Here is a 12,976-nt window from a genome sequence, read left to right on the forward strand (position 1 = left end):
GGTTAAAATATCCAAAAATCACACCGAACTCCCCTCTCGAGGTGGACGAGGCATATTTTAATCCTCTAGACTTCAGAGCATTATAGAGAGTTTAATTGACAAGGTATAAAATCTCCAACCAAGTCACTCAACTACAATCTCTAGATCGTCTAATCAAATTGAAATGAATCGAGGCTCAATATGAATGCATATGTCATCTCATGCATTCTAATATCATTTCAATCATCAGTTCATATAAGCATTCAATCATGCTTTCATTCATCAATTCAAATAATCATTCAAACATAATTTCGTCAATATAAATGCAGATATAATCTCATGCATTCAAATAAACATTCAATCAAGCAAGTATGTGATTTCTTCGGAACACTCGAATAAAGTCTAATTCGAGTTAATCGTTTCATTCAAGTCTAAGTCGTCTTTTACCTTATTCGCTTCGAATGTACTTCAATCTGAAATCAATAATAAGGATAATAATCAATATCCAATCAAATTCATTCAAAACACAATCAAACTTCTTCGATTGATAAATAAGAAAATCGATACTGTACCGACTTCAATCTTCCAAACTGACCAAAGCTGCTACCTCGCAACTCTGCTGACTTCAATTCAATATATCATAAGAAGTCAAAAGGATCAATATCGACATCCAAAAGCTCAATCAAACTCGATACGATCAAAAAATTGAACGAAGTCCAAAACTCAAACTGACGGTATAACGGCTATAAACTGATCAAATCGGAAATGCAGACAGCAAGATATCAATTCAATAAACTCATAATCATCTCAATATCATCAAAACAATTCAAATTCTTCAAATCTAAAATCTTCATTTTCGAAATAACCTTCCAAAAATCAAAACAATTTCGAACGACGCTCTATTTCAAAACCGATAGAGAATAAACGATCAGAACTCTGCCAAGATCAACATACTCCAAACTCAATCGATTCTAATAACATCCAAAAATAGAAGTCTAGTTGATCGAAGAAAAAATTACTATAGAATGAAGCTCTCGCAGCCGTGATCGCTAATCCGTCTTCAGAAATAAATTCCAACGGACGGATCGAGCTAAAATGAAAATCACAAAGCTTGGAAAGCTTTGGAGACGCCTTCAATGGAGGGAGACGGCTTGGAGGGGAAGGATGAAGTAAAAAGGAGAGTCAAAGCTTGCTTAATTATCTATTTAAGTCCAAATTTGCATTTTAGTCCTTGAAAATTTCAAAAATTGCATTATAGTCCCTGAAAATTCCAAAAATTGCATTCTAGTCCCTGATCAAAATCGAATCGGCCCTCGACTTCTAAAATCTCTGATTATCTCAAATAAAGTCCATTAAGATAATTTTGGGGCGTTACACCCGAGGACAAGCCCTGATACCCCTGCCTTTCCTGGGGTATCCCCACTCTTCCTAAAAAATAGTTGGGCTAGAGCCCTGCGCGCTGTCCCGAGGGGCAGCCCTGACACTCCTCCTTTTTCGGAGTCAAAATTTTGAATTTCAAAAACCTGTTAGGGCTGACGTCAACCCTAGAAGTTGAAGTGACGGGCAAGTGTCAGTACACGATGCATGTCCTTTCAAATGCCCGTATCATCATTACCCTGCCCGATCCAACTTCCCAGGTTCACCCCCACCCTCCGATCGCTTTGAATCACAATTCAGATTCACCCTTCATCTCCTATATTTATATATATATCCTTCCCTTCTCCCCAAGCCACTTTCCCCTCCCTTGGCGTACCCGTTCTTTTGCAATTTAGTTCGTGAAGCTTCTCCGGTGATCCTATTTTCCTCTATCTTTTCTCCCATGTTTTTTTGTCTGACTTAGGCATCGAAGGGGTCACACCGGAAGAAATCCTGGCGCCCCTAACCATTTTATTCATGATTTTTAGGCAAGAACAGTCAGAGAAGAGGAAGGAATTTTTGGGATCACATCATTGACGCCGTTCGTGAAAAATTTTGGGATAAAAAAAAAAAACTGGTTAAATGAATAATTGATTTTACCTATCTAATATTAGAGCAAAATAAGGAAAATATTTCTTTGCAGCCACTAGAAAGAACCTTACCGCGTAATGGAGCTACGAGACAATTGGCAGGGGGACGAAATTCTTTTTGTCAAGTCACACATCACACTCAAATTAAATATATTAATTAAATGTATAATTTTAAGATATTAAACAAAAAATAAGTTACAATCTAATTTAACGCCATGGACCATAATGAACGGGGTATCGTATTTTCTTGAGTCACATAATAATAAATCCATTTTTTTTAACTCTTGTCACATAAAAATTTCAAATTTAAACCTTCTTAACTTGAGTCACTCATGACACCTAATCAAGAAGTTTCCCACTCACACGCTGAAAAAGATCCATATCTATACAATATGGAGAGTAGTGAAATTTAAAGTGTTAAATATATAATAATATGAAATATGCAATAAAATATAAAAAAAATTAGTGCGTAAGCAGTGAACTACGTAACGTACTTTCCCCCCATATAATCAATCCAACCTAGCAAATAGCAATGCACAGTTACAACTTGCACATACGATAGATATCATGCACGCAAACCTCTCCACCTAATAGCTATTCATTTAATTTCGTATATATATATATACATGTGAAACGGGGAACAAGAAGTGCGTGAATCAAAAAATATACACCGACCGAAAATATGGAGACAGAGAGAGTGCAATCCATAGCTTCACTACTGTCCAAGCACATGGACATGATTCCGCCGGAGTTCATCCGGTCGGAAAACGAGCAGCCGGCGTCCACCACCGTGCAGGGGGTGGTTCTGCAGGTCCCGGTCATCGATGTTTCCGACAAAGACGAAGAAAAGCTGATAAAACTCGTGGCTGGAGGCAGCAAAGAATGGGGGATATTCCAAGTGGTGAATCATGGAATCCCGGATGAAGCTGTGGCCAGGCTGCAGAGGGTTGGCCGGGAATTCTTCGAGCTTCCGAAAGAGGAGAAGGAGCTGGTGGCCAAGACTGCGGAATCTGGGATGGAAGGGTACGGGACTAGTTTGCAGAAGGAGGTGGAGGGGAAGAAGGGATGGGTGGATCACTTGTTTCATAAGATTTGGCCTCCGTCGGAGATCAACTTTATGTTTTGGCCCAAAAATCCCCCCGAGTATAGGTACGTAATAATATGTTTTAAAAATCATATTTTATATTTTCCTTCTTCCAAATTGTACAAAAAATTTATGAATCCTCGATCTGCTTATAAGAAATATATGATATTTGAAACCTGTTTTAATAATTTAGCAGAGTTGTAACAAATAAATAAAATCTCCGATCCGTATTTGTGCATATTTTGTCACCAACAGCGATTACTTACATCAATTTCGACAAAAAGAAAATGGAAAATTCTAAATTAATATGAGAAATTCTAGTTTATTCGAAATTTTAATTAATTTCTGATGAAACTGTCTTTCAAACTGCATGTCTTAAATGCTTTCTTCAAAGTTCACGTATCTAACACCATCTAGAATCAACACCGAAATTTAATTTAAATAATATAAAAAAAACATATAGGGTTTGTTTGCTGTAGTTGATAAAACAAAAAGTTCATTTTTTTCCAAACTAACTACGTAATGTTATTATTTAATTTTGAATTTATATATATATAAAATAACTTCCATCTGAACTAATTATATGATTTTAAAAAATAATAGTATTTTTTTATATTTTATTATTTTTTTCTTTACCATTTCAATTTATTTTAAAATATAATCCATTCTTTTTTTTTAAAAAAAATAAACATATAGTGTGTCACAATACGTTATATTTTATATTTAAAATAATATATTGATTATAAATATGTGTGTTATGATATGAAGTCCAATTAATTGATTTGGATGTATAATTGAGAACTTGAAGTCCGATCAATTGATTCGGATAAGTACTCCAAATGTATATATCCAAATTAATTAATTGATCGGACTTCAAATTCTCAATTATATATCTAAATCTAAATTAATTAATTGTACTTATATCATAACGTACATACTTGTAACCGATATATTATTATATATATAGTTTTGCTATGTTGTTCATCAACTGTGTCAGCTTCTATGTCCATCATATATAATTGTTGAGTGTGTTGATATATATATATATATATCGGTGTTACAAATTAATGTGAATTTCTTTTGTGACAGAGAAGCGAACGAGGAGTATGGAGAGAAACTGCGGGAGGTAACAGACAAGTTGTTAAAGTGGCTATCACTAGGCTTGGGGTTGGAAGGGCATGAACTGAAGGCCGGCATAGGCGGGGACGACGCCATTTTTTTAATGAAAATAAATTTCTACCCGCCGTGCCCGAGGCCGGACCTGGCCTTGGGCGTGGTGGCGCACACCGACATGAGCGCTATCACCATTCTTGTGCCTAATGAAGTGCAAGGGCTACAGGTCTTCAGAGATGGGCATTGGCACGATGTCAACTACATCCCTAACGCTCTCATTGTACATATTGGGGACCAAATTGAGGTATGTGTGCATATGTTTTCGGGTTTTTTAGTGGACCTTTTGCCCAAAGTGATATACTCCGTCCGTGTCCGTCTCATTTATTTTTAGGTTGCATTTCATTTTTTTATGTGACAAATATATACTTCAGTTTTCATGTTTAGTATTATCTTTCTTACATTTTCAAAAACTTTGTTTAATATGTGTGGAAACACACACAAGCTTAAATGAGTGAAGTAATTTGAACACATGCTGATATCAATGGTTAGAAGTTGTTCTCTTGGTTGGGAATTTGATAAAACAAATACTACATCAGTCTTGCTTATATAAATGATGCTCTCTTTTTATTTTGTCTCAAATATCTAGACTTGTACCATATTTGGCAATACATTTTCTATTGTTTTACAAATATATCTTTATTAACCTAGTCTTGAAAATTATGCAACTATTTTTTTAATAAATGAAATAAGGACAAAATAGAAAATGTGTACATACGTAAATTACGTTTTCAATAATTTTTTTAATCCATGTCAGAAAAATAATAAGTTATAAAATTAAAACATATCAAGTATTTAGAATGCACTCATTGGACACCTTGGCATCTACCTCAATAATGTATATTTGTAAATTTGAATGGGCAGATATTAAGCAATGGAAATTACAAGGCTGTGCTCCACAGATCCACTGTGAACAAGGACCAAACCCGGATGTCTTGGCCTGTTTTTATAGAGCCGCCTGCAGATTTCGAAGTTGGGCCTATCGTGAAGCTTTCAGAAGATGGCCCACCAAAATATAAGCCCAAGAAATACAAAGACTACGTTTACTGCAAGCTTAACAAGATTCCTCAGTGATCCAGTTGAATACTACTCTTCAATAAGATAATGTAGTTTCATTATTATCTTGTGATTCTTAATTAAAACTAGCAAAACGCACGTGACGTGGAGATTAAATTATTTGTATGATTTGAAATATATTTTGTAATTTTATTTACTTGTTCAATTTGTTATATGAAATTAATATTATGAGAATCAAGAAGAGTTTAAAGAATATTATATATTCAAGAGAGAGATTTGAGGATCCAAAACAAAGAACATGGGTTAGTTAGGGGGAATTTTGGAAAAAAAATAAAAAACAGATCATGTCACCACAGTTTTTATAAGGTGCTTAGATTTAATAAATAGTAATAGATGTTAAGAAATAAAACTTGGACTTAACTCATCTCAAAAGCTAGCTCAAGAGGGGAGGTACGTGGAGAAATTAATGGGTGGCCCAATTATGGGACGAGTGAGGCCAACTATGAGCCGTCCAACACATAATGGTGGAACGCTTTGATACCATGTTAAGAAATGAGACTTGAACCTAACTCACCTCAAAAGCTAGCTCAAGAGGGGAGATTTGTCATTGTCTATATATTAAACTCTCAAGTTATTTAACCAACCGATGTTGAACAAACTAATCATACCAACAACAGATAATTTGTATGAAAACTCTTTATATTTTCTCGAGCCTTATTTGTCCTTTTAAACAATCTCTCCAGTTATTAATTTATTTTTTGCATGACTATTTATATATATATATTTTTTTGCATTTACCAATTATCTAACAGAAAATATTCATAAAATAAGAATATTAATAAATTTGTTGTCAAAATTATTTATTTAATATATATATATATATAACATACTCATAGAACCCCTTTCAAGCAACAGCTGCCACCATAGATAAAAGGACAAGACATGCTTGGAACTTGTAATTAATAATAGGAAGAGAAACTTTCTTGGTTGTTGATGATTAGATATGGTGTTGTGTTGGATATACATCACTCATTCCACCTACTACTTGTAATTTTACTTATAAAATACCAAATCAAGATCTTCTAATTCTTTTCTAAAAAAAAAAATATTTCTGTTAATTCGAGCATGAAATAGTTTGTGTAGTTTTCCATCAAAATGTGTTGGCCAGATCGATCAATCATAACCTATCTTGTCTCACGGATTTGTCATTTGGATGGGCTGAGAATTTTCTAACTCAATCCACCTATGTTCAAAGGACTCTCAACCAAAACATCGTCACAATCTAAAACACATCAACTTAATTATAAGACTAAAATTACAATTTTCTCGGAATAAAACTGGCAGAAATATGTCCCGATCGATTCCATTGTCCCTCCACACCACGAAAAAATAAAGGGACATGTTGGGCAGTCGGAAATCACATGAAAGATGAGTGAGTTGGAGTTTTGATGTGTTGAAAAGTGTAAAAAAAAAAAAGAAGATTAAAAAGACGTGGGGAGGGCCAGAAATAGGGCCCGATGCCATGTGCCTTATCCTCACACAGAGTGCTGCAGACCTGAATTGATGATCAAAGATTTTGGTTCTCTGCATCATATGCTTACAATGTGTGTGAATCCAAGACACGGATGGCTTTTAGGAATTTGGCTAAATATTTATGATAACCAAGTTCAATGGATTAGCTTGTTTGTTCTTGTTATGCCATGCCAAAAGTTGGATAGGGACTCGTGTGTGTGTGTGTCATTTTCATTTCTTTATTTAGCGATAAACACGGTGTGATGATCCGTTGAGGTTATGTCAATATTAATATAGTGTTTGCAACCTCTAAAAATAAGTGATTATGGATTATTTCTAACACCAATGCGAGCATATGTAGTGTTGAGGTGAAGTCAATATTAAGGAGTGTTTGCAACCTCTAAAAATAAGTGATTATGGATTATTTCTAACACCAATGCGAGCATATGTAGTGTTGAGATGAAGTCAATATTAAGATAGTGTTTGCAACCTCTAAAAATAAGTGATTATTGATTATTTCTAACACCAATGCGAGCATCTGTAGTGTTGAGGTGAAGTCAATATTAAGGTAGTATTTTCATGCAACCTCTAAAAATAAGTGATTATGGATTATTTCTAACACCATTAATGCGAGTATCTCTAGTGTTGAGGTGAAGTCAATACTAAGATAATGTTTGCAACTTCTAAATATAAGTGATTATGAATTATTTCACTTATTATATATAAACTTTGATTGGATTGATTGAATTCTTTCTTTTGATGTCATGGTTTTTTTAATATATTTATATACAAATTCCATTAATTTTTTTTTGGGAAAATATTAATTTCCTTATTTTTTTTTTTCTTAAGAGAGATGATAAAATCCAAGGGATTATTAGGAGAAAAATAAATATTCTTCTTGCAATAAGATTCACTCTTTACCTAAGGAGAGTACTAGAGAAAAGTATTAGATTCAAATCTAAGTACTTCTCAATTTGTCGTGTGTCTGATCGATGTAAATGAAGTTGTTTAATATATCTATGATACTTAATTAACGATAACCAATTTTAAACAACTTTCGGTACTTATCTATTTGTGCTTAGTATATACATATTAATTATTCAATCTACAAAACGAATTATACAAATTATATCGTCAATATATATCGTTTTATAGCGGTTCTTTATCAAATTCCTCCGTCCAAATGTCAATACGATTATCTAAAAGAATATTATATGAATATCGACCACAAGTTTAGCTGATTTGAAGATTTAATCCAAATTTTATTTTGATAAAATCATTTGTGAATTCGCATTATTGTCAATTATTTATCTTGGGTTCCTTCTTAATGGTGCTTAAATTATTTGATTCCACTTTAATAATGATCATGTCTGTATATATTTTTATCTTGTTAAAAAGGTGATGTTAGCAGCATGTCAATGGGACAGATCCCATCGGAGAAATAGCCTAACAAGATTTGAGAAATTAGGAAAGAATCCATGTCGCATTGACTCGACATCACACGTGGGTTCTAACTTCTAAACATTTTGGCAGTCCCTACTCAAAAGATTTTTTTTTTTTTCAAAGATAAAAAGATATTTTTTCAAAATTTTTATTTAAAAAAAATCAGTTGTTGCAAGACCCCTTTCTCGGTTTTGTACGTGCTATCCACGTGATACTATTCTGTGAGCAACGTGTTATTTTATGATTGGTTGAAAGTAATGGGCTTCATTTGTATTTTTTTTTTCATGAATTTTATATCCATACGATATATCAATTGCAAGAACCCCATAAAATAACCACATTTGATTTCTCAAGACGTATTAATTTTCTTACCCAAACACCGCTTCTCCGCAATACAATTATTTTAGAATTATACAATATACAGTAGAATAAAAACATTGAAAATTATGTGCACGCCTGAGTTTACTAGACTAAAAGAAATTATAATGTTATATTATAACAATGTTCGGTAGAACTTTTAGAAAGCGATTCTCAATTTTTTTTTAACAAAATTTTAAACTGAAAATCGCTTCCTAGAAGCTCTACCAAACATTACCTATATATGTTATTGTTATACTTATAATTTTAGCAATCAATATTATTAATTTATATATATATGAATTAAAACCATCCATAGAAATCAAATGTTTGAGTCACGAGTTACAACATCATGAAGCCAAGATGAAATATTATAATACAACTAAAAAACTCCAAGTTCGATTCTGACACAAAGCTCATGTGAGATGGTCTCACATGTCAATTTCATGAGACAAATCTCTTATTTGGATCACCAATTAAAAAATATTAATTTTTATTGTAAATATAGACATTGTTTCATTCTAATTATATATACATGTTTTTTTTGCATGCATATTAAGAAATTCATTAAAAATATCAATTAACAAAATAACTTTCTAATTTTACCCTTTATATAATTAATTTGTTATATTTCTAATAGTTATTTAACTACAAGATTCAAATTAAATAGAGTATATTAGTAAAAGAATAGTTAAAATATTGTTAAATATATGTGGTATATATCTATATATTTGAGATAAATAAAAAAAAATTGAGAAGGAGAGAATAACACCTTTTATTTTCTTTGTAGAATGCATATATAGTCGATATTACTTGAAACGAAATACTAATTATAATAAACAATATTGTAAGAAAGCACCATGGATATAAATATAAACGCAAATAATATTCCAGAAATATCGGCTAATTAATTAATAAAACATTAAATATTATAATCCCACAAAAACATAGGGAATTACAGATCTTGACCTCTTAAGTCTTAACACACCCACCACATAAAAGAAAACACATGCATGCATGTTAAAGGAAATCATTACGAAAGAGTAATTAGGAGGAATAATTAAAGATGTTACAAATGACAGCCTTTTACACACTTTTAATCCCATATGTATATATGTTCTAATATCATTAATTAATAATTGATCTTGATATCATATTACATATTATACTTATAAATCTAATGAACCAACAATCAAGCTTTATGCTTAGGACATTGATAACACTTGGTGAAGAGTCCAAAAGTATCAATCTGATGCACAAAATTCACTATGCTCGCCCAACCTCCAAATCCAAATCCTATAATAAAAACCCATGCCACCACAAATATGTTCACCGAATACGTGCCAACCCACCCTCCAACAAGTTTTGGAGGTCTCTCCACTGCATTCTGTCAAAATAAACAATAATAATAAAATCAAAGGCCGCACCAAGACGAGATATAATTAAACATATTGTTTTTTAGGACGAGATTATTATAATTAGATCTTGAATAAGTATCGTAAAAAAATGTTTCTTGAAAGTGTTTTTAATTAACAAACTAATCTCTTTTTATCTTTTCCTCGACTTTTTTTGTTTTGTGGGGGGTGGAGGAAAGGGCATGCGTTGTCTATTTCATTATCTGCCTAACAATTAACATTAATCTCACCGGGCCAGTTTGCGACTCGGGTAATGCTACATGTATACACAAAGAGCTACACGTTGAGTTACACATTGCACTTAAAATTACATAATTATCCCTGCACTCAATATACATGTAACATTACTCGAATCTCAAACTGGTGATAAAGCTAATTATTAATGAAGAATTGCATGATTCAACTGGCTAGGAATTAATTAATTTAATTTATAGAAAAAGTAAGTATTTTCTCTAAAGATATATATAGATCAGATAGATAGATAGATACCTCTCTGGCAGAAGCAGAAGCAAAAGTGATCATGTGAGCCAAGGCAGGAATTATGTAGACGGTGAAGCTAACAAGCAAAGATCCAACGGTGGAGTTAATTGGTCCGAAGAATGGAAATATAATGGCCAGAAACCATATCGGAATAACCACCGGTAATCTCGTTATGGCACGTTTCAACAAGCTTTTCGTTTCGTGTACTCCCACCAACTTCTCCCACACGAAGTACAGAGGGGTGCAAGCGAATCCAAACGTAATAAACTGCATGCACCACCAAAATTCAATTTCATTCAATATATATGATACGATCGAGCATATAGTATATATATATATATATAGATAGATATCACGTACGTACCTGATGAATGAGCATAAGGATCACAGCCGTGTCTCGAAATCGGGTTTTCGGTAGCAAAGCCAAGGCGTTGGATCGGTTGAGGAGCAAATCTCCGAAAGCCCAGTAAACAGCACTGGCTGATGGCAGGGTTAATGTCAACACGTAGATTGTTGCAATCAAGTATACTAGCTTGAACCTCTGTGGCTTCCACATTGCATGCATTATTTCCCTATATTATATATATATTTTCCAAACAAACAACATGCAATAAGTTACAAATTAGTTCAATCTTTACGCCATCATCGATAAATGGATTAACTTGGTAGGGAACTTAATTAATTACACTGTCACAGCATGGCCCCCAAATGTGTAAAGAATATTTGTAGCCCCAGTGAAGTAGAGAACCATTTTGGCAGGTCCCGAGTGCTGCACTCCCTCAACCTAATTCATTCACCAAATATTATTCATAATTATATATAGAGTCATCTGATTTACAAATATTGATTGATTAGGAAGATATATACACCATTAATTTTCACCTGTCCATGGAGGAGGGAAGCTATGGTGAGGTACCAGGCTGTGTAAGTTGTCATAATTAGGCCTAAAAATGACCAAATTCTGTAGTTGTGGAAAGAAGGGATGAAAACAGTGGTGGCACAGCATGCTCCAAACACGTACGTCCAAGTTCTCTTATCAAGATTGTCATTTATGTAATAGATGTTACTGCAAATCCAAACATACATAAAGTTGAGAAAATTATGAATTATTATAACAAATAAAATAGAAGAAACACTAGGCTACTCGGGTCCATGAGATAATGATATCCTTCATGCATGAATTTTTCAGAAAAAAAAAACTATATATGTATAATTACCTTGCACATGCTATGAGCTGAATGACAGATCCAAATAGAAGAAAAGTGCAGTTGAAAAAGAGGCCTATGTTTCTCCAATGCTTTCCAAGTAACCCATCCAGAACTTCAAACCACTGCAGATATATAACCATGCATCCAATATTATTCACATCTAATTCAAGATGCTAATGAAATTCAGACAAGAAAATTTGTCGAGTAGAAAAAAATAACAAAAACCCAACTCAGATCAAGAAAAAAGTCGAAAAAAAGAAGAAGCTGAAAGGTCAAAATTATAAAAAATTTATATGATTATATATATATATATAGCTAGCTAGCCATGATGAGTCAAGTACTTGATTAATAGAATACATACCTGAATTACATGGTTTCTAAAATCAACCTTCTCCCTCTCCTTCCTAGTTCTGTATTCTACATAGAGAACACTGATAAGGTAAGCAGTCCAGCTTCCCATTAAACCATAAAAGAGTTGGAAGATAATCCCAGACGCCATCCCAAGTTGAGAAAATGAATAAGGCAACGTCAGCAGCACTTGTGCAACCTGTAAATAATTAGTAAATTATATATCATGGAAAATAAAGCATATATAAGTAATAAATCTGCCACGAAAACTAGCTTAAAAATGTGCCTGATTCGAAGCGCAGCTGAACCATGCATCATAAATTGAACCACCATGCCAAAACAGTTTCGATAACTTGCTCTTGGAACCGCTGGATTTGGTTTCTTCTTCTTCCTTATCCATTTCCACGTAGTTTCCGGCTACTACAGTCTCCACTTTCTCCGAAGCCATTGCTGCTCAACTATGGTCGCTTCGTGTGATTTGGTAGATAATGAGTCAAGTGTTTCTCTCTTTTCTCTACTTCTTTGTGTGATATATATTGTTGCGTCTTAGCCTACTTTCGCTCCTTATTTTTGTGTATATCTTCCTTATTATAATAGGATGGAAATATTATTTCTTTTTTTCGACAAAAGTTTTTGAAATGAAAATATAAGGTAAACTTGGAAGTGTAGTGTGTTACGTGCACGGTCGATGCATTTACTATATTATATAGTATGAAACGTTCTAAGAATAAGTATTATTACAACGTACGTTTGGTGTACAATATTTTGAAATACCAAAAAATTCACATAAAATTGCAAATTACAAAACTCGATTTCAGGTTTACAATTTTAAAAAATAAATAAATTTGGTGCATCATGCCATTATTGAATCGGGACATAATTCTGCCAGTTTAAGCTTTACTCTAATCAAGATTACAAGTAGCTTGCACAATGCGCATAAATTTAAGCTTACACTAA

The 12,976-nt window shown here is 33.2% G+C and overlaps 2 protein-coding genes across 2 annotated transcripts; one reads left to right on the forward strand and one right to left on the reverse strand.

Annotated features, from left to right (window-relative positions):
* Window positions 1–2,610: 2,610 nt before the first annotated feature.
* On the forward strand, window positions 2,611–5,484 carry LOC140875748 (flavonol synthase/flavanone 3-hydroxylase-like). The gene is made up of 3 exons (XM_073279533.1): window positions 2,611–3,134; window positions 4,159–4,486; window positions 5,104–5,484. The coding sequence occupies exons 1-3, from the start codon at window positions 2,668–2,670 to the stop codon at window positions 5,311–5,313; spliced, it is 1,005 nt and encodes a 334-aa protein (XP_073135634.1). The 5' UTR covers window positions 2,611–2,667; the 3' UTR covers window positions 5,314–5,484.
* Window positions 5,485–9,487: 4,003 nt separating this feature from the next.
* LOC140880977 (auxin transporter-like protein 3) lies at window positions 9,488–12,667 on the reverse strand. The gene is made up of 8 exons (XM_073285903.1): window positions 12,306–12,667; window positions 12,033–12,218; window positions 11,681–11,793; window positions 11,346–11,529; window positions 11,150–11,247; window positions 10,828–11,035; window positions 10,473–10,730; window positions 9,488–9,955 (listed from the first exon to the last, which is right to left on the reverse strand). Exons 1-8 carry the CDS (start codon window positions 12,465–12,467, stop codon window positions 9,761–9,763), a joined length of 1,404 nt encoding a protein of 467 aa, XP_073142004.1. The 5' UTR covers window positions 12,468–12,667; the 3' UTR covers window positions 9,488–9,760.
* Between the last annotated feature and the right edge of the window lie 309 nt (window positions 12,668–12,976).

The sequence above is a fragment of the Henckelia pumila genome, chromosome 1, assembly GCF_033568475.1.
Source record: "Henckelia pumila isolate YLH828 chromosome 1, ASM3356847v2, whole genome shotgun sequence".
Taxonomy (NCBI): domain Eukaryota; kingdom Viridiplantae; phylum Streptophyta; class Magnoliopsida; order Lamiales; family Gesneriaceae; genus Henckelia; species Henckelia pumila.